Source organism: Centruroides vittatus, unplaced genomic scaffold (assembly GCF_030686945.1).
Source record: "Centruroides vittatus isolate TY-2023 unplaced genomic scaffold, ASM3068694v2 contig_424, whole genome shotgun sequence".
Taxonomy (NCBI): domain Eukaryota; kingdom Metazoa; phylum Arthropoda; class Arachnida; order Scorpiones; family Buthidae; genus Centruroides; species Centruroides vittatus.
Window position 1 is genome coordinate 545,176 of NW_027122230.1, and position 23,393 is coordinate 568,568.

The 23,393-nt window shown below is 32.5% G+C and overlaps 1 protein-coding gene across 4 annotated transcripts in view; it reads right to left on the bottom strand.

Moving 5' to 3' along the window:
• The window catches only part of LOC136976767 (serine/threonine-protein kinase tricornered-like), a 95,715-nt gene that overhangs the window by 1,561 nt on the left and 70,761 nt on the right, over positions 1 to 23,393 (bottom strand). For all 4 annotated transcript variants that reach the window (XM_067272132.1, XM_067272130.1, XM_067272128.1 and 1 more), the window contains exons 6-11: positions 22,070 to 22,224; positions 15,596 to 15,698; positions 10,614 to 10,675; positions 3,850 to 3,967; positions 3,151 to 3,373; positions 2,973 to 3,061 (exon numbers count right to left, since the gene is read on the bottom strand). In XM_067272132.1, coding sequence (XP_067128233.1) covers positions 2,973 to 3,061; positions 3,151 to 3,373; positions 3,850 to 3,967; positions 10,614 to 10,675; positions 15,596 to 15,698; positions 22,070 to 22,224 — 750 coding nt within the window. The remainder of the gene's footprint in view (positions 1 to 2,972; positions 3,062 to 3,150; positions 3,374 to 3,849; positions 3,968 to 10,613; positions 10,676 to 15,595; positions 15,699 to 22,069; positions 22,225 to 23,393) is intronic.

Genomic DNA, 23,393 nt, shown 5'->3' on the forward strand with positions numbered 1-23,393 from the left:
GTGACTTTTATAAAATAATCATAAAAATCGAATAAGTGGTTACCGTGTAATATTATTTAATCCCATACGTTGCAATTAGATATAAGATTATTTGGCGATTATTAAAACTTTTTATTGACTAATTGAAACACACAGGCTATGTCACCAGTAGCAGCAGAAGAGTACGCTTGAGAATGGAGTATGAAACGTTGTCGTTTTTGTATAGCGAGTTCTTTTAGGCTTCATCTTAGCAACAGTAGCAACTAATGAAAATATTTCATCATCGTCATTTTTACTATTCCTCTATATTAATCTAAAATTATTTTGACAAAATGAGTCCGCAAATGCCAATATAGCGCTGTTTGCTTCCGCCATCTTGTCGAGTGGTAGGCCGTTCCAGTGAACGCTTGTTAAACCGTTCACCGACTGCATCGGCTGTGGCTGAGACTGATGCATACTGGAATGTACCCATTGTTCATAATACTGTCAACGTCGAGGAACTCGTTATACATTAAATATAATGGGTAGCGAGTTTGGTTTAAGATATAGTCACAGGCGAGGTTTAAACGGGTGTATTAAGGCAAGCCAGCACATAAAGGACGACAACGGCAGCGAAAAAAATATCAAAGCATTTAAGTGCAGGTCAGGTTTACCTATTATCAAAAAAAGTTTTTTGATTTTGATGTCCCCAATGTCGGTACATATATCGGTACCGTCACTATCAGAAACAGTATATGTAGCATATATAATTAAATACGGGTATATACAGTATATTTTTTTAAAACTCTTTCCGCCTAGTGGCACTAAGAAGACCTCTTATAGCAAGCCCATTATGGGTTCGGCCAGGCCTACAGTGGGGCGGCCGGGTGGTGAGGGACGGGGACCGACATATCCGGACGGACCACCCCCGAAAAATTCCTGGAGATTTTTCGACCCGTCCGGATTCGATCCCGGGTCTCCCAGGGCGGCAGGCTAACCTTGACCGCTCGGCCATCCGGCCGCTCATATACAGTATATTATTTACCTTTTTGGCTGTAAAATATCATTTTAAATGAATTCTAAAAAGTAAATGGATTGAATGAAACACTTTAAATGGCACATGAAAATTACGACAAAACGTAAATATTTGTGCGCATTGATTCATTATTAACGAAGTTGAGGCTGAAGTTTTAAACGCGAAAACGTGTACGTTGGACGTTCGGCGCCGCTTTCCTGTAAGCCTAGAAGTTTGACAATGGCGTTTGCAATGTCGAGCATGATTCCACTGACTTTCCAAACACCATTATCAAACTTCTAGGCTTACCGGAAAGCGGCGCCGAACGTCCGAAGTACACGTTTTCGCATTTAAAACTTCGGCCTCAGCCTCGCTAATATCGACTTTTAACTCGCCTTATATTCATTTTATTCGTAATTCCACCTTATAATCGTAAGACAATTCCATTCTAGGCATTATCGTATCTTTTTATGGAGAAATCAGTCATTTATAACTGGCCTATATGTAAAAATTTAACTTATTTTCATTTTAAACTAATAGTAATTACAAATAAAGCATTCGTAATTTGTAATTATGACCAGAAAATACGAGAAAACGTTCCGGATATGGGCGCTGTTTGCCGCGGCGGCATAATTTAGAACTAATACTCGCTCAGGGTCTAGAGTCTACAGTAGACTCTAGACGCTTGTTTTTCGCACGGCAGAGTTCGCCACGGGTGGCGCCCGAGGAGGAAATTGTCGGATCGAGACCTCCTCTAAGAACTTCGTCCCATAAATGATTAACGGAGAGCGTTGCCATCGGTGGAAAGTTCGACGGACAGACAGGCGTACTTTTATTAATTTAGAAAAACCGGAAAATGGCGGTTCCTGCCTTCCGTCCCGCGGACGTTTCCGCCACTGGGAATAAACCGGACATACGCAGATTAAATGGCCAATGAAAGTTTCTAAAGATTTCATCCGAACTCGAACCTAGATTCATGAAAGTGGCGGCCCAGGCGTCCTCTACCTATCCTCCGGACCACATTACGGTTAGGGTGCGACTATGCAGACGCGAGCGAGCGAATATGTGGCGAGAAGAGGCGAGACGCGATAAATATCAAAACCGGTCAGATATGTGCGAGAACCAGAAATTCGCTCTCGCCAGCGTTATTTTTCGCTTCTCGCTTATGCATGGTTTTCCTTTGCGAAAACTAAATCTCTCGCAACCTCTCGCTCGCTCTAAATTCGCGTCTGCATAGTCTCACCCTTAAGCACCGAGGATTAATGTTATTCAGTGGCGTAGCGAACATAACTGGCGCCCGACACTTTATTGGCGCCCCCTCCCCCCTCCAAAACACATGGTTTGTCTTGAAGACCATTTGGGAGCGAGTGGCGCCCGGTGCATGATACACCCCTTGCACCCCCCTCGCTACGCCACTGATGTTATTAACAGGTAAAACGGACACACTTCTTCCGTATTTCCATAGAAAAAAATGTATTTCAAATTCCATTTATTTTTTAATTTGCGTTTTGCGCCAAAAAATCTGAAATCTCTTCGGATGTAAAATGATAATGCAGACGGCCCCATATTTTTAAGAAAAACTAGTCCGAAAATGGCCTGGTCTCAGCTTTCTACGGAATGAAAAGTGTTAAAGATTGAAAAATTGGCAGGCCGTAGGGAACGATACGGCGAATAAAAAATTCTGTTTGGTGGCAGTGTTTTTTACCCGTGTGAGGAACTAGGCTCTTTTTCGCGCAGAGTTGAAATTGCGCCTTGACTTCTAATGGCCGTTCCAATTATTGCGAATAGAAGACGACTAACAAATTAGGGCGGAGTTTCTCGACCCGTGGTCTACGGGCTCAAATTAAGCTTTCCGCCCGATCGGCTAATTTGCCGGCGTGTGGGTAACGCCAGCCCGGGTTTAAACATTTAGGCCTACGTAACTTGTGGTGCCTAAATTATTTCGGACGTTTTAGCGGTGGGGTCGCCGAATTGGGATATAACCGTAATTTAGACTTACGAATTTTTAAATCGACGTCCGGAAACTCGTCGAAATTCGAAGTGTCGTCTATGCTTTTCACTTCCACCGGAATGGCCGCCGGCCTCTCCCTGAAATATCGTTAAATGTGCATTTTAAGCGATCGTTTCGTTTTCGTCTTTGTCCGAACCGATTCCTTCCGAAAAATTGAAAAATATACCTAATGTGTTCCCAATCGACGCCCTTAAAAAACGGGTGCTGTTTTATTTCCTCCACGCCACCGTTAGCTCCTATGCGCTTTTCCGATTCACAAGAAAATCTCTGTATTAAATCTCTAGCTTCGTTAGATATTGGCACTTCTGGTGGAAAGATTAACGTCTCTCTCCAATTCATGACTTTTCTATATGTTTCCTGAGGAGTTTCCGAACAGAACGGAGGATATCCTAAAGCAGAAAAAAAATATACAAGTTCTTTTTCATTTGTTTTAAAAAATTAATTACAGTGATTGGTCTTGTATTTATTCTACGATATGCAAATCTAAAAATGAATCTTTAAAGCATTTGAAGTGCAAGGTATCACTATAATTGTTTTCATAGCAAATTTCTTTAATAAAAATAAAACATCTAAAACCAATTCATTCAATTGGATAGTCAAAATTAACTGAATAATTTATTCACTAATAGCGAAGTTTTTGAATAAACAAAATTTTTTCCCTAGAATATGGTTGACAAAAATAATGTTAAACATTAAACACATTATCTCTGTGTAAAGAAAATGTTTTTCCTCAATATTTAGTATCAATATGATATAATGCTAATTTTAAACAAGTTTAAAATGTTTACATGAACTTTTAACTTAATTTCTAACTTAACTTTTTAAAAATTTCTAATAAACAAAATCAATATATTAAGTTAATTACCAATAAGCATTTCATACATAATAACACCTAAAGACCACCAATCACAAGCACTGTTGTAACCTGTTTGCATAAAAACTTCAGGGGCTATATAATCTGGTGTACCTACAGTTGAATAAGCCTATAAAAATAAAAAAAATACATTTATATTATGATATGATTATTATTTAATTCTAATTACTTTGAAATTTCAAATATTTTAATTATAAATAATTTACTTACTGCTTTTGAATTATATAATTTATCTATTAATATTTTAGTGACATAGTAGCCTGTGCACACCTATAGGGACTGTTCCAAAAAAAAAGACTAACTTTTGTTTTAAAAACTTTACTACTTATGTACAAATTTATTAGGCTTTGTTCTCTTTAAAGTAGTCCTCTCTACTGGCAAAATACCACCATAATTAGAATACCTGCAGGAATGCATTTTATAAATGGTGTGCAAATCTCACATCACATTTTCCTTTATCTCCTCTGTGGTTGAAAATTACACTGTTTCAGTTCTTTTCAAACTGGGAAACAGAAAAACATCTGCAAGAGCCATGTCTGGAGAGTAAGGTGAATAGGGCATAGTGATTGTCTCATTTCTTTCCAGATAATGGCAAATTGGGAGTGATGAGAGAGCTGGCACATTGTCACAGTGCAACATCTACATTTGGTTTTCCTTCAACTCAGGTCTATTCCTACATATATCATCCCTCAAATGCCGTAAAATTTCTAAGTAGACCTTTTTGTTATATGTCTGATCACTCTCCTTAAGATCTTTTTCTCAAAAAAATAGAAAAAAAATTGAACCTTAAAAGCAATTCAAGCATAATCTATTGCAAATTCTAACATTTTCAATCTTCACAGGAGATCTTCCTCAGGATTCTTTAAATTGGAACGTGGAAATGGAACATTTTTAAGAATTATTTAAAAAAACATATAAACGAGAATTTTTTAAACTAATTCTCTTTAAAAATTTTTAAAATAATTTAAATTGATTAAATCAAAATTAAATCTCTTGAAAATAATTTTTTCAATTCAACTGTTCCCTTTGGTGTAAGGATTGCCAGGCTTAAGATAACTTGTCCTTCCTCTTTGAAATTAATGCAATGGCCACTCTTTACCGATCTGAATATTTTGAGAGCTTCCAGCGTCCTTATTTGGTTGTCATGCTTAGATCATTGTATGATGGAGGCCTGGTCTAGATGGGCTTGAATGTCGACTGCAGCATATTTGGCTACGGTGGTGTTGTATTTTCCTTTACTGATATCATACTTGTGTTCAGCCAGCCTTACTTGTGTGGTGGCGCCAATATTCTCAAGATCACGCTCAAACCTATTGTCTCTCAGTGTAATCTTATACATGCCAGGAACCCTAAAGCATGTCAGTGTTGTCCTTTCCGTTTCTGAGGATGTTATAGATAGTGGGAACATGCCTATATGCTAATTTATCACCTCTGTGACAGGCAATTTCTTTATATAAGCTTTTCATGTTGTGATTATAATCTAAAACTATGCGAAATGTGTTGTGAGCGTTCCCACTTAGTGATACAACATTATTGGGCATAGGAGTACCCCTGTTGGAATAGGTGTTCACTAATTTACAAATATGATGATTTTTGTAACCATGCCTTTTAGCTATATCCTCAAGATGTTTAAGCTCTTTTAACTTGTCCTCGTAGTACATGCAGTGGGTAAAAGCACGCTTGGTTAAGGCATGAAAGGCAGCTATTTTGTAGATATATGGGTCATATGAGTAGGCTGGTATAAACAGTGGAAGGTGTGATGGTTTATGATAAATATTGGTATGGATAACTCTGTTTATAATAGTGACATTGAGATCTAAAAAGTGTGCCCTTGAATTACTGGCTTGGTCTAACATTATGGAAAGTCCATATGGATTGCTATTTATTTGTTCTATGAAGCTTTCTATATTTGGTTTTGCTTTCCACAATATAAAAATATTGTCGACGTACCTTCTGTATATGATAATATTAGGAAGGAAAGAAGATAAGACTGTTTTTTTCTAATAACCTAATGACCGTCTCACAAAGATCCCCCGATAGGGGACTGGTACTAGCCCTAATGTGGACTGCCCATCGGTACATTTTTGTAAGTACTGTACATTTTGTAATTATATTGAAAAAAGAAGGAATAGCATAACATATGTGCTAGTTCTAAAATATGTTTGTGATGTGCAGGTTCATTGTCTATACTTAACAAGAAATCTCTAAGTGACAAAAACATGGTTGTAGGCGTATTGACGAGTACAGTAGAGTGTCGTTAATCCGAACCCCAGTAATCCGAATCGCCGGTTATCCGAACAATTTTCAGTCAGACTGTGTCGTGCTGAATCGAATGTTTTTGATACTAGATTTACTTCTAAAGTATAATTTTCATGTTTTTATATTCTTCAATATATTTATTTTGTTTGTACAAAATAAAGAAATAATTTTTAACGATACAATAGCCTCGATTATTATTATAAAAATTTGTTAGGCTTAAAATCAACGAAAATTCAGCACAAAGCGACACGCAATGGAGAAAAATTTGAACATCAGACAGGTTAATATATTTTTTCGTACATAATCGGTTATCTGAACAAATCACTAATCTGAACAACCCCAGTTCCCAATTGATTCGGATAAATGACTCGCTACTATATAAGGAAATGAAATCTATCATTGTTATATACACATATTGTGTCACTTGGAGCTGTATGCTTTTAAATGTTCTTTAGGCAAATCATGTATACATTGTTCTAATATCCTAGTAGGTGATTTAGCCTTATTGACAATAGATCTTATGGTGTTCCCTGGTTTGGGTCTTTGTGAACGTGAATAGTTTGGGGTATCTGGGGAAGTCATAATAGCCCTGCTAATTTTTAATTTATTGGCACATGATGTATGTGTGAGATTAATGACACGTCTATGTAATTTGTCGACGTAATTACCTTGAATCTGTTTGCAGCAGGTGTCCCTGATATAATGGTTTATAAGGGCTTTATACCTCTCCTCCTTTAACAAAATCATCAACCTACTTTTATCAGCTTTTAGCATGACGATATGATTGTCCGACATCCATTTTTTGCTCTCCCATAGAAGTTTCCAGGGGATTTTTTCTTGGCTCATCTCAGAGGATTTTATCTTGAAAGCCACTTTCCATCGATAAAAGTCTTTGGCATTCATCCATGCAGATGATGAGCTTCTCAATGCTTGGCACGACGTCTTCATGGTAGCAATACCTTGGTTTGAGTGCAAACATGGGTCCATATTTGAAGGTGTCGAGGAGGAAGGATGGGAGTGATACATTGTCCCAAAAAATCAATTGTGGGTGAAGTTGTACACCCATATTTTGTTGTTGTTTCTTGATAATTCAATCCAATTTCTTGCGGTATTTGTGCGCGAGATTTCTTTCTAACCTTTCTTGTAGATAAATAACTTGTTTATTCTCATACACAAGCAAATTCAGGTTATTGTCAAAACGAACATTTTCAAATTTAATTAAGTTCCTCAGTTCAGAATGTTATAACTTCATCAAACATATAGCTTTTCAAAGGCAAAGATGTTTTAACTTAGGTAATAAGGATTCACATCCTACCGGGAGACGAATACAGCATACAGACATTGGAAATACCTTGTAATTTCTGCATTCCATCAAGAAGTTAGCCGGCATAGCTTAATTATAGCTCAAACTTTGCAAGCCTGGAATATATCAAAAAAAAAAATTACAACAAACTGAACCTTAAAAGCAATTCCAGGATAGTCTATTGCAAATTCTAACATTTTTGATTTTCACAGGAGATCTTCTTCAGGATTCCTTAAATTGGAATGTGGAAATGGAATGTTTTTATTTAAAAATGTATAAACGAGAATTTTTTTAACCTGGCCATCCTTATACCAAAGGAAACAGTTGAATTGAAAAAATTATTTTGAAGAGATTTAATTTCGATTTAATTGATTTAAATTATTTAAAAAATTTAAGAGAATTAGTTAAAAAAATTCTCGTTTATACGTTTTTTAAATAATTCTTAAAAATGTTCCATTTCCGCATTCCAATTTAAAGAATCCTGAGGAAGATCTCCTGTGAAGATCAAAAATTTGCAATAGATTATCCTGGAATTGCTTTTAAGGTTCAATTTGTTGCTATTTTTTATAATATATTCCAGGCTTACAGAGTTTGATCTTTTTCTCTTTTTAATTTTGTCACAAATCTGATAAACACTACCTAGACTTATTCAGTAAAGTGACTGTAACTCAATGATTAACACAAATAGAATTATGTGACACTGTTTCAAAACTTGCTGCTAAATGACTAAATGACATCACTGTCTGTATTTCATTCTAATTGCTATTTGGAATGAAATACATCTGGGTTTTTGTGCTATCTAAAAACTTTGGTTTTTTTTTTTTTTTTTTTTTTTTGAACAACTCTCATAGATATCTGATGCATTAGTCTGGAATGAGATAATAGATTAAAATAAAATTTTATATATTATATTTGTTGCTTTAAACAGAAAAATGTATATATATTTATTACAAAAGTAAATTTCAAGCCAAATTTCACAAATGTAAAGAAAGAAGAAGAATGTAATTTTTCTTCTTCATGAATTGGATGTACAGTACACCATTTTCTGCAGTAAAGAAACATTAATTTTTTTAATAGCATCCTTCTGTCTCTTCCAACATCTTTCCATTGGTTTCCAATTATAAATCTGTTTTGCCCATTTGGCCAGCTCTTCTATTCTTTATGTTATGTTCTTCTCATTCTGTTAGCTATCAATTTACCTATTGGTTGTAATGGCTTTCTTCTTGAATTTTTTTCATTTCTGACTGTCTAAATGTATCTTACCCTGTATTTTGCTCAACATTTTCATTTCAATATCTATGTAACATTTGTCTTGTTTGCAACTGGTCCAATCTTTTTTCTATTCATTATAGAATTGTAGAATTAATGGAATAAGACAACTCAACGCATGGACAATCTGCCAAAGGAAAATGCCTCAGGAAGAACATCTATGGGAAGCTGGCTCCTTTTCAATGCTGAAACATAAGAAAACCTGGAAACTCCATATGGGTAATTCTTTGGTGAGACAATCCCTTAACCAACTCCCAATGTTTAGTGATTTTATCCACTCACTCTTGTCAGTATAGGCCACTGTATTATTTTGTATACAACAAATTTTGTTTCCTTTTCTAATTCCAAATTCACAAAATCCAAGTAATGCAGGAGATGTTGACAGACCAAGTCAACAACCCACTCACCCACTCAAAGACATTAAATTAGATCACTCAAAGAGTAAAAGAAAAACAATCTCAAACTTATAATTTCTTGTTACATATATTAAATGAATTAATATATAACTTTCAAATAAAAGAATTCTAAATACCATCTTTATTCTAATAAACAGCAAAACTGCACGATTAAAAAAGTCATAGATAATGCTCTCTAATACTAGTGCCATCTATTGGAGGAAGACAAAGCTTAATCTTAAACCAATAAACCTATTCACTGTTGTCACTACACTCAAACCTGTTTTTGTGCGATCGATTTTTGTGCGATTTTTTATTTGTGCGATTTGTTTTGTGTGATTTTTTGTGCGCGGTATATGAATTTCAATCAAATTGGTATACTGCACAAAAATAATTGCACAAAAAACGACCGCACAAAAACAGGTTTGAGTGTATTACCATATGTTAAAATAAACTGCAAGTGTGGAGAATATTGCATTGTTGTTGAAATAATAGTAAAGTAAAAAAATTACTAGTTTTATTCCATTAATAGTCACACTCTAATAAATAGCATAGTAGCAAGCCAAAAAAAGTTGTAGACAGTATGCTGTTTATTAAAATAAATACAGTATATACTAAATAATATAAATTATTTAATTTTATTTAATAAAGTCGATGAATTAATTTAAAATTGTGCATAAAATATAATCTATATAAACCTATACAAGAAACCCATATACAAGGGTGACTCTGAAAGCTTTGCAAAATAAAAAAAACCATTCATGATGAATTAAAGTGTCTATTTTTTTAATAATAAACTTCATAGGACACATTATGCATAAATGAATTTCATCAACCTGCCTTAATATAAGTGAGACAGGCCCTGTTTCTAATAGTAACAAGCATTTATTTATTGTGACACTGTCACAATGCGAGGCTACAATTTTTAATCAATTTCATTTAAAATATGTGCTCTCCACCTCAAATTAATAGTATCTTCCTCCTGTATATAATACTTTTGCTTTAACAATAGAGTGCTGCTGATCATCTATTAACTGCTTTCAGGGGAAACTTTTGAATTGAAATAACATGACTTCTGGTGAAACTAGATCCACCCATGTTCATTACTCATAACCCCAACATTACCAGAGTTAGACTTGGCCTTCCTTACTTAATAAAAGAATTAAATACTTTGATCATATCTTATTTTTTCACTCAGTGTGCCAAACATATTTCCATCGTAGAACAATGTCTTCATTATAGTTTTAAGCATTATAAGCATATTTTTAAATGCTTTTTAAATAATTTGTAATTTAGTAATTGTATAAAAGGAAAAAACATCTTATTACATGTTTATCATATCATTTATATGTCAACATTATTTATATTTTATATTTTTAACTTCTTTTTGTACCAGTTCTTTTTAATTTTTATCTTTTTATGGGTGCTTTTGTTAATAGGAGGATGGCTATCTGTTGTTGCTAGATATTTCTTATTGCTTGTAAAATAAATAAAAAGAAATTCATAACAACACATAAATTAAAACTCACTAGTTGCCTTCTGTTCTTTTTCCAACTTTCTGCTCTTCTTTTTGAATCCATTGGATTTGAAGCTAAAATAAAATAATTTTATACATTTTAATTAAATCAAGTATTAAGGCTATTTAAATATTAGGCTATTTATAATTAAAATTTTCAATTATATGTGCAACTAGAAATAAAATGTCTTTAAAGTATTTTTGATGTATTTTACTGTGAAGGACAAATAGACGAACATTTTATCTTAACTTTAATCACTTTAAATTTCAACCGTTTAAAAATGCAACCATTTTATCAAAGAGAAAGGTTAACAGCTGTAAAAATTAATTCCCACAGACTTGTTTCCTTGTTGAAGATGACCCATCTAGTGTGTCACCCAGAACTTTCGATAAATTTCAAGTATTGGACGCCAGACCCTTAAAAACAATCTCCTGACCTCATGTAAAAAACGCAAGAGGAGACCAAATAACAAGGGAGGGCTATGACAAATCCAGGCAGTCATCATCTAGTCGTTCAACTCGGACTGAAATCCTGTAGAAAAAATTACTTTGAAAAATCTCTGCAACTTTCAAGCATATTCCAGGGCGTTACCCAACCTGATGATCCATTGGATATTCCTCTGTGGACTATTCCATCCAAGATGCCGTTATTGAATATCAATCAATCAAACCTGTCTGTCACACTCCAAGTCAAGAAATCCAGTATCTCCAAGCCAAGTCTCTTAACAAGGTATTTATCAACATGTTAAAAATAAATTTGAAAGGTCAACTTGTCAGATCATAGAGCTATTCTCTATTTAGCTGTTATCCAGTGAAGTTGCCGTCTTGACTACCTAAGGTGGCTTCACTTATTCAACTTGGTCAAATAAAGTTTCCTCTGTGCTTAGTACAGCTTTCCAACTGTTATGTTTTATGTATCTTCTAACTGTGCATTTAGAAGCATGTTGTTTAAAGTGTTTTAATGCATTTTGTAATCCATGCAACTGACTGATGTGATTTGTTCTAAGACAATGCCAAAAGAAAACAGTCCCTTTTGTTGAAAACACATTTTCTACATTTGGTTTTGTTAGGACAGAGGATTCTGATCTGTCTATGTTTCTGATGAATACCATGAACAGTTAATTTCAATATTTTAAAATCAAACAAAATTTTCTGCTCCAATAAGCCTTGTTCATGCATTGAAAGGATGCATTTCTGTTCATCAATACTAACAAGTTTTCCATATGATATTTTGTACTATTAGCAGTTTCCTTGCTGTTTAGTACTAATGAGTCATATGTACATAATTATTGTCATAACCACCTGATTGAACATTAAATCTTGTAGATGCATAACAAATCAAGTTTTACCATTGGTCAATTTTTAATGACATATGTTGGATATGCAAATCAGTAATTAACCAATTTTACTTCTCCCTAGAAAGGTAGAACAGTAGCATAATTCTGGCTGTACATACTAGAGTAGGGGTTCGCAAACTTTTTGAATTCATGATCCCCTTTTCGATAAGACTTTTGCTCACAATCCCTTACTAGTTTGTCTTTTATTTCCTATTTATACCACCCTCTTCTACACCAGATGCACAAAGGGGGGCATAATGAAGTGAGAATGTCTCCAGGGTGGTATTACTGGGTATGCCTTCCATTGCAGAGAAACTGAACCCAGATTTCAGAAGATAGTTTTTGAAAAACAAATATGTTTCACAATAATTTTTTGTTGTAAATAGAAACTACACGTATGTTATTAAGACTTTTTTGTTTTATTGTGTGAAACCTCTCACAACCCCTACAGAGTTACTACCCACCCTTTTGGAACCTTGGTACTAAAGAAATATACTAGATTAACTTCCTATCGTGATTTCCAGTTGTTGAACAATTTTATATGCTAGTTGAACTTCTTCATCACTGACTTCTATATCAAGTATATTAAATTTATGAACTTTATAAACATGAACAAGCATTGATAGAGTTAGCAAATTTGATATACTTCTTAATTTTCATATGTTTATTACTAGAGACTGTCTCAATTGCTGCCTATGGCAGTCCAAATTCTCACTTCATCCACTTGTTTCCAACATAAGACTAGTCAAAACAAAAATTTCAATAATATACCTTCATCTATCTAATTAGAAGTTAGGATTCTGTAACATAAACTAAGTTCAGATCTTTTCAAAATATACTCACTACAGTCAGAGAAAAAAAGTTTTTATTTGAAATGACAAAAAAAAAACTCATTCCTTCAGATTTTCTCCATAAAAATTGAATATAGATTCACTTTTAGATTCCAGAACTAAAAAAATTTTTTTGAAGTTGACTGTAAATTCAACAAAAATTGGTTTTGGAGTTCAAATAATGCTTCAAAGTTCAAACTGGGTACAGTGAAAAATGTATTCAAAGTGTAAAATAAACTTCTGAACAAAGAATGAAATCTGAAATTAGCAATAATGTGTTAAATTTCACAACTGTTATAAATAAATCACACATCTATGTTAAGTAACCATAGCTGTTAAAAATACCCATAAACTTTCTATTCACACCTTTACTTATTAATGATGCCATCCAAGAAGTATGAGGAAGGCTGTAATATCGACAATTCAGATGAAAAAGGAACTTATTGCAAAGCCATGTTTAAGATGCCAAAGTCAATGGTGTGCAACCAGTAAATGCAATTTTCATTTTATTATACAGTATTTAAGTATTCTATTTATTGTTTTCATGTTTTCATTTATTATTAGGGCATGTAATTGTGTTACTTTACCTTAAATTTTGTGTATTTGCTGTTTTAAGTTTATTGAAATGGATATTGTTTAGGGTCTAGGAATGAATTAATTCACTTTCCAATATTTCTAATAGAGTAAATTGCTTTGGACTTCAAACAATTCAAAGTTTCAATGGCCTCCTGGAATGAATTAAATCTGAAGTATGAGACACCATTGTATGTAGAGTAGATAACATCATTTTCTAATTTGAAATATTGTTTTAGCAGTTAACTTTAATTTTCATATATTTTTGCTAAAAAAGCATTTGTAAATTTTAGATGTTTAATAAAAACATCTGCTATATTATTTTAGTTTCAATTTGAACTTTTGAAGAAAAAGGAATGGAGTTATTAATGGGAAATATAAAAGTATAAAAATTTATATACTGTGCATTCTCTTTAATATGAATCTATGCTAAGCTAAATTCTGCTAAGTGAAGTTAATTTTTATCATTTTGCCATTAAATTATCCAGACAAAACTAAAAAGAAATCAGATTATTTTTAAAAAATAATTTGTTTTCTTTGTTTAACAAATTTATAAAATTAATATGTAGTTTATATTTTAACATAAAATTTTTTTTTAAATTCTATATTTATGTATGTGGAATCCAAGAATAATCTGCTTAAATCAGGATGAGAGAGGGTGTGATATCAATATGAAAAAGCACAAGTGCAAGACTTTTTATAGTTGATTATCCATTTGTGAGCACTAGCATTTTTGTCTCAAACTTTTGTAACTTTTATTGCGCTTTTATTGCTATCAAATACAGTTGTGTTTTCATTCATACAACTCTTGACAATTATTGAAAACCCTAGACATTGTTTCTACATATACAGTCGACTCCGCGTAAGTCGACACCTGGATAACTCGTCACTGTAGGTTAATTAGTCAGATTTCTGTGGTCCTGGCCAACTTATATAGGCAATAATGTTATTAATGTTAAAAAACCACATATTTAAAGAAATTAAACAAATATGCTTTAATTCGAATAAATGTAAAGAATCTGATTGAAAAAAAGATGATCAGGTGATAAACAGAAAGGATGATTGAAAAAGACAGAAATCATATGATACATTACGTGCCAGACGATTTCTCTTACGTGCCACTTTGGGCACGCGTGCCATAGGTTTGCCACCCCTGCTCTACTGTATTATAAGTTAGCAAAACTAGCATTCTGTATACATAGCTGTATTTCATTTGCTTAATAAATTACATCAGTTACATGGCATTTGGCATATTGTACATATTGTACAGAAATATGTAAATTTCAGATAATTCAAACTTTGATAATTTGAAGTCACAATTATTTCGTTCCTTGAATTTCAAACTAATGAAGATTTCCTATATAAATTTTTTGCAATTGTTATAGGTATTAATAGTGGTTATTTAATAGTGGCTGAAGAGGGTCTGGTGAAAACCAAAATGCATCCCACAAATAAAATTAGTCTTTTTTTGATGTGATCTCAATTTTCTAATGCTCCAATATAGTTTGATAAGCCTTGTATATCTCTACCCATTGATAGTTTGAGATAATTCCTTCATTACAGGCAAGAAACTTACAACTATAATCATTTGTTTTATTTTTTGTTTTTCTGATATTCACTATCAAAAAATGAAAGAAAAATCAGAGTGTTGGTTTGTAAAAATTACCAATATTAATATAGCTGCAACATTCTGATAATATATCGCACGCTGGCAAGAAAGGTGACACAACTAAACAAATGGCAATTTTGAGGTTATGTCATTGAAAAATATGTATGAAGTGCCCCAACATTCACAAAGTATCACATCTCTATCTTGCAAAATAACAAAGTTATTAGAAAAGCAAGAAAAGTGACATAACTCAAAGACCTCATACATATTTAACTGATAACTCCTCATATTCAACAAGAGCAGAGCTACAGATCCATAATTACTATACTATAGAATATAACAGAATTTACCGCCATAAATACTTACCTGAAATTTAAAAGCAGCTTATACTATAAGTTTTATAGTATTCTTTAAGTAGATTTTTCTCACATACATTTTTGAATTGTGTCACCTTTCTTGCCGGCATATGATATATCAGTATAAAACTGGTTTTGGTTACACCTCAAATAAAAACTCTTCACTGAAAGTAATTTTTTTGACAACTTAAATAATTATTGTTTTCTTTCAATAATGTTTTTGAATAAATATTTGTTTATAAATATAAATTGTTAACAAGTAAATTAAAAATATAAATTAAATAACATACTAAAATCACTAGGTTTCGCTTGAGATAGATCACGATAAAATTCCGTCCTATGTGATTTCTTCAGACCTGTACATAATCCAAAATCAGAAAGTTTGATGTGACCCTATAAAATAAATGTAAACTGTAGGTTAAGGGAACCATCAGGATGTACAATGATTTTCAATTATGTTACAATATAAAATTTAAATAACAATGAAAGCAAAGAGAAGCAATTTTGTTGAATTGAGAAATTTCTCAACAAAAAAAATAAATGAATTTAAAAAACACTAAAACACACTAGCACAATGTTAAAATTGTGTGTGGTGCCATCTGTTATGAATATTTTTAAAATAGCAATTTTTATATTAATAATTACACAACTCAACAAATAAAAAAAATTTAGGCGACTGACGTTATAGTAGGTGTATAGGGTCTATAAAGCATCATTTTTATGAATATGGCAAGCATAATTTTCCAGCACGTATATATTTTTAGTTCTAGAATATAATTTTTAGATAACTTAATAATATATTTAGATAACTTTTACTTATCTAAATATATAAAATTACTTGTCCTGACTGACTGACTGGCATTCATCATCGCCCAGAGCAAACCACTGAACCTAAAGAGGTGAAATTTGGTACACAGTTAGGGTACGTCATGAAAATGCACACTAAGAAGGGATTTTTTGAAATTCCCCCGCGAGAGGGAGAGGGAAAGGATTAAGGCTTAACCTGAAGAATGGCTTCTACTGTACTATTTTAGATGAAATTTTTTGTTTTCAATTACGTTTAGTCTTCATCGAGTACTTAGGTGTATTAAATTGATAACATTTCAAGTGTTGTTATAAAAATTTTTATATATTTCGATTTTTTAGCCAAATGTTCAAACCGTTTTAAATTCGAATTTGTTATTGCATATTGGTTTAATTATAGAATGATTGTAAACGTTCCAGAAAATTGATCAAATTGAAAACAGTTTGTTTGATTTGTGGTAATTCTCATCATTCTCAGCAATAGGAGTTATATAACAATTACTATGGTTGTTGAAATACTGAATATAAATGGGGATTGTTTGCAAAATCCACATGGGCAAAGTCGTGGGTAACAGCTAGTTATAGATATAGGTAAAAATAAGAGAGAAAATCAACTTATATCAAACTGAGAAATTGCTCTATTTACAAAAATGTATATGAAATTACAATTACACTCAATCTGCTGTCAATAACTTTTTTGCAAATGCTGATTTTCATTTATATTCCATATCACGTTCTCTAGTAAGGAATCAGCAATAATCTCCCATTGTTCCAGGATCTCGCCTGCCTTGATACCATTGTTCCATTGTTAGGATATCTTGGTGAAACTTATCCCCTTGCTGATCACTGATGACAAATTTTTGAGGAAAAAATTTAAACATAAATGTAAAAAATGCAGTTAAAGGACATTATACAACTCATTTTATTGTAATTTTTAAGTAATTCTCCTACAATTTTTCTGTTGTCCAAAAACTGTTATATTAAGGTATTTGAGAGCAGTGCATTCTTTATCCAGTGCTTTGATGAAGGTTTTTATTAATTAAAGTTTTATATGCAGTGGGAATAACAAGATTTTTTGGGATCAACTAGAGGTGTATTCTTTGTGTTATCTTCACCTGGAACAAATTCATCTCTCTGAGGTCATTCTTTTACTTTAAAATAATTTTGTGTTGCTCTACTATTCCAAAGACAAACAAAACAATATTTGGGAAAAACCACCCTGAAGTCCCAGTAACTGTCCTACAACTTTTAAGTCTCCACATATCTGTATTTTAACGTTCAGTCTCTGCATCAAGTATTTTTAAATTCCATAAAATTACAACTCAAACCTTATGTGCCAGGGAATTTTTAACTTTATTTTTGTGTTTGGTGCATAGGAATTAAGATAAAAACACCTTTTTCCCCACAGTTGCAAAATGGCTGTAAACCAGTGTTATTAAAAAGGCAAAAAGTTTAATTTTGAGAGCAGAGACATGTTTTTAAAAAAACTGTAAATGCCAATAATGAGTAAAATTTTCATTAAGTCCAACCCCACTAAAGATATGACACAACTCCTCACTCCTTGATCTTTAACCACCAAAATTTACTAGTATAAATGCCCATATATAGAAATAACCCTGCAATTTCAAAATTTTGGATTCATCCAGTCCAGAGATATATTGCAAAACAGATGCCAACACACACCTGAACATGATATAATACTGTACAGTTTTTTACATTTTAGATCTTCTTGAATGTCTAAATGTTGAGAAATGCAAAACACCAGAAAAGTCCAAATTAACATATTTTCCCTATGTTATACTCTCTCAGAGTCAGGAAAGTAAAAATTATTGGGAAATTACAATTATATTTAAAAACATTTCCTGACAAAAGAATAGATATAATCTCAAATATAAGCTAGATCCATGCCACTTTGTGTTATGTGTTCAAAGTTTATCCAATGATAACATGAAAGCTTTGAAACGAGACAGGCACTTGTAGTGAGAAAACACAGATTTAGATAAAAAGCCAATTTTATACTTTCAAAGGATACATAAAAATAAAAGCAAATAAGTTCATTAGCGAAAATGACTATTGAAGATAAGTCCCTATTAAAGGTTTCTTATCTGATAGCATTTCACAGTGGTGCACCCAGAGGGGGCCAAGAGGCCCAAAAACCATCCAAAGTAAAAAAAAAAAATCTTTCATATGTTTCCAGCACTTCTTTATAGTTCTAACAAACGTTTTCAGCTTGATTTACAGGTCTTCTTCAGGTTAGAATTCATTCCAATTAGAAGGCCTGTAAATCAAGCCTAAAGTGTTCATTAGAACTATAAAGAAGTGCTGGAAATGTATGAAAAGGCATGTTTTTTATTTATAAAAATTCCAGCTTGTGGTAGAAGATTTAGTTTGAAATGCTAGTAAATTTTCCAAAAATATTTTCCTAATTAAAATTATTTTTTAATTATATTGTGTAGTGTCTTCTATTTCTATATTACTTATGAATTAGTGGTTACATAAGGCAGGTGGTTAAATAAGAAGAAACTATAATTTATTCTAAATTTAAAATCAATCTGATTTCTAAATTTAAAATCAAATTATAATTTCTTCTTTAGTCAAGAGATGGCACCTAATATCTATCTCTAGTTGTTCTTATCATGTTATTTCTAATTATAATATCTGTAGGATAATTTCTGTCCAATTATTTTGGCTGTTGGTTCATGGTTTATTAATACGTCGGGTTATTAAGATGTTGATATATTCAAATATATAAAATCTAATGTTCAGATATTCTATATTTATGTATTACATTTTAGAATAGTTTGTGACTGATATTCCAAAAATCAGTCACCTGAAAATGGCCTATGCATTAGGCTGAAAACATTAGTATATAAGCATATAAATGTTTCTCAGCAACCAAAGGTGTGAAATGTCTCTTCTCTTTGCTCTTGTTGCTTTTATAACCACTTTTGCAGCCAGGAATAAAGCAGGTTACAGGCATAATAAGTGGCTATCCAACAAATCCCAAAAATCCACTGATTCTAAATACACATGTCTATTCTTTGTAAAAACCAAACAACTTTTACCTCTCATTTTTCTTTTTAAAAACCAACAATTTTCAACATCTGTCTTTAAAAATGTACAATCTAAAGTTAAATCCAACATTTATATATTACAAAAAAAAACAAAAATAGGCTGAAATAACTAAAAACACCACAGATTTAAAAATGCATAGCACTAACACATCTCTTCCAACTCTGTCTGTTGAACAATCAGAATACTGCCCTATCAGAAATGAAAGGTGGTTATAATGGCAGCTCCTCATCCATATTATTTAATAACTTTGGGTCTGGGGTACAGTGCCAAAATATGTGGTTGCCACTGCACTAGAAACCCTCACTGCAATATATTATAAGGGTCTAGATGTACTGTACAGTACATAAGATTGGAAAAGATTTCTTCTTTAATTTTTGAAATGGTCTGATTTTTGTTAAAATTTTTCTTATATCTGATGATTAATCAAAATGTGATATTTCAAAAGGTGCACTATTACCATATTTAAAATATTTATAATGGTTGCCCAAAAGAAAAAAGAACATATCAGAACTGGCAAACATTTATTGAAAATCTAAAAGAAATATCCTTGTTTGTTTAGGCAAATATCTCAGCATCTCACAAGTAGACCAATGCTCCTCACATAGAATTTTGATAGCCGCTGGTAAAAAAATTTTTTGCCCTATCCTTCACCTCATTCTACAACTTGAAACTTTTTCCTTGCAAAGCTTTCTTGAGAGGTCTAAAAATGTGAAATTCGCATGGTGACAGGTCAGGACTACATGGTGGATGTTCTAGTATCTCTCAGTGAAATTTCTGTAACATGGCAATGGTTGCACTTGCCATATGGGGACAGGTATTGTCATTAATCAAAATAACTTTTTGTAAGAGAAGTCCTGGCCATTTTGACTTTATTGCTTTGTGCAACGCGACAGAGTTTCACAATAGCATTCTGAGTTGACTGTTGTGTCTGGTGTCAAAGTCAAAACAACAGCAATTGATGAGGTGGAGATTATGGTGTCTGCCTGACCTAGTCTCAGTTTATACTAAATTGACTTGCAGCCTTCTCTATAATTGCATCAATTGTTTACTGCTGTTTGTCCTAAACAATGTTCACCATAATCATGTTTCATTCATCTATAGATGTCAGCACTCCTATTCCCTTTAGCCCCATAAACCAAACTACTGCCTGTTGTTTGATTCTGGATGCTTCCATCATAACTAACTTAACATTAATCTGCCAATTACTGGAGATAAAATCTATTCCCACCAATACTTAATGCACCTCATGCTTCACCTTTGTTGAGCTTACCTCTTGCAAGGTGGCCCACCAATAGTTACTTTGCACAATGAAATATCACAAGTATTCACTTTGCATTTAGGCAACCCTTATAAATTCCATATATAATTTTCACATATTTGAGATGTTAAACTAAGTAGAGTTAGTAAGAGAAATTAAAAATAAATTTAGCATTATTTGGGAACTATCAGTATATGCAACATGGTCATATTCCATACTAAATAATCTATATATTAAAGTATGTTTTGAATTAAATTTTTTAGAAAAACTATAATCTAACAAAAGTTGTATATGCTCATTAACTTAATTCAATTAAGTTTCATTTTCATGTTCTGTACTTATATAAAACAATATCATTGCACTGCAATGTGGCTGATCATTGAACAGTTGGTATTAATTTTGGTTTGGTTGGGATTTTGATATGAAGGCATTGTGTGGGAGAGGGCAAGAATGAGTATATGGTGGATGAGAGAATTGGAGAGAATGAAGGAAATTGTACAGGGGATGAAGTCATGCAAGTCATATAATTTATGTTATTATCTCAGCAATTTATGGTATTTGAGTTAGATTTTGTGTTGCATCTTTTTTTGGTTTGCGTAGTGAATTGTTTTGATTATGTCAACTGAATTTCAAACAGCCAGAGGAAATAAGGTAAAACCGGATAATAAATCGCTTGCAGTTTAGCTCATTTTATTTATTACCCAAAGCAGGGCAGCCCAATCTGGTGTTATCTACAAATAGTACTTATTTTTGGTAACAACAATCATCATCAGCCAAGACTATATTGTGTGCGCACACACATAACATCAGAAAGCACAAAATGATTTTAAATATTTTTAGCTTTATAAATTCCTTCAATTTGAATTAAAAATCTAGTGTTTGTAAATTTTCAGAAAAATTCTTTAACATTAGGCATATTATAAGAGTTTCCCTGACTATTACAAAATTCTCTAACATTTCGCAGGATTCTGGGTGAGGAGAAATCCTAAAAAGTTATTGTGCTTAAAATATTTCTTGTTTGGATAATAAAACAGTTGTTTTTACAAGCACTCAGAGAAGCATTAATTAAACAACATATTCAAAACAGACAACAGCTACAGATATTGCGGATAAAAAGTCTAATTATCTATGGATCAACCAGCACCTCAACACCTAAAAATCCAAGAAAAAAAAAAAAAAAGAAAGATGTATAGTATGACCTAAAACAGAAAACAAAAGTACAGCTGTATATAATGTATGCAAAGGATTTATTTGTGAGAAACATGTAACACAAATATTTATAATTGTCATCAATAAAAAATTTTTATATGCTTTTTTAAATGCATAATATAAAAATTTCTTATTGATAACAATTTATGTATTGACATATAAAAAAATATAAAAGATTTAAAACTCTTTTATATTTCTTTATATGTCAGTACGTAAAACTAAATGTTTATTTAAAATTACTGTAAATTATTGAATTTTATTTCATTTCAGAGACTGTTTAAAATATCCCATATTTACATCAAGGTCAATTAATGTAAAGTAATTTTCATCAGCCTTCAACGGTTAAATTGTTTTATTATTTTTGAGAATATTAATTTTTATATTTAAACAGTAATAAAATTCTTCTTATTCTACTTACCCTAGCATCTAACAATAAATTATCCGGCTTTATATCTCGATGTATGAATCCTAATTTATGAATGGAATCTATAGCCAAGGCAGTTTCGGCAATATAAAATTGTGTACATTCTTCAGACAAAGTATCTTTTTTCATTAATAAAGTCATCATATCACCTAAAAATTTATCAGAGTGTATGTTTTTTAGAAATATAAGTACATATGAATATACAAGGTGTGACCAAAAAATTCAAGGACTTAGGGTGTTACTGTGAGGCTCCGGAAGTGAACCAGGACCATATACACAAAAAAAAATTAAATTTTATTTTCTTGTGTAAAGAAAACAATAATAATAATTATATTTTGTAAAATCGACAAAAAAACAAAAAGGGAAAAATAGAAATTTCATGTCCATAAAAGGACATGTTTGAAGAAAATTCTTAGAAAAATGTACTTCTCAAATTAAGACAAAAGAATAATGTAAGTCCTAAAGATCAAACATCTTTGATGTGGATCGAATTGACAGTCAGTGTTGACTCATCCTGTGTTCTGATCTCATTACATTTTGTAACAAGTGAGGACCAATTGGAAAGTGGAGGTAAGTCGAAACTGACCTAGTGGAATGTTCCATCTGGGACCAAAAAAAGATTATAAAAATCCAAATTTGGAGGATATGGGGGTCTTCTCTCTCGTGCTTTTGAATGTGCTACCCCTGTCTTGAAAAGATTATTCTCATTACAGACTAAGTATCCTCTTCAAACTTCCTAGTTACACCCCGGGGCCGTTGACTCCTGAGAAAACATCAGAGAACTTTCCTCTTTGGACCTTCGTCATCCGGAAAAAGGGACCCAGAAAATTTGGCTTCCACCGCCTGTTAAAAGTGTATTATTGTCGTAAGATAGTTTTTGTTATAATAAAGCAGGTAACTATTTGTAACTGGAGAGAGTTGTCTCTGTGTTCAATGCTCCCACTCACGTTCAACACCACTTGGGCCTCCTGTCAATAAGTGCAGTTCGGCGACATTAAAATCAACATCAAAATCTTTGCTGTGGTGGGGAGTGACTGTCAACTTCCTGCTATAAACTGCTCGAGTTTTTTAGCAGTTTGTCCATTAGTATTTGAGTAAAGGTTGATCGTAACACACTTTAAAACCAAATTTGTAAAAATCATGCAATTGTTAATCAACTGTCACTTAAATACTAACAGATGAACTGCTATAAAATCGTTCATGCCAATTGCCAATGTGAAAAAAAAATTCTAACAGTCTATAGCAGCCCCCCAAAGTAGGAAAGTGTCCTTGATGTGGCAAGGGGCCTAGCAGTGAGAGGCAAATGGGTTCTAACCCA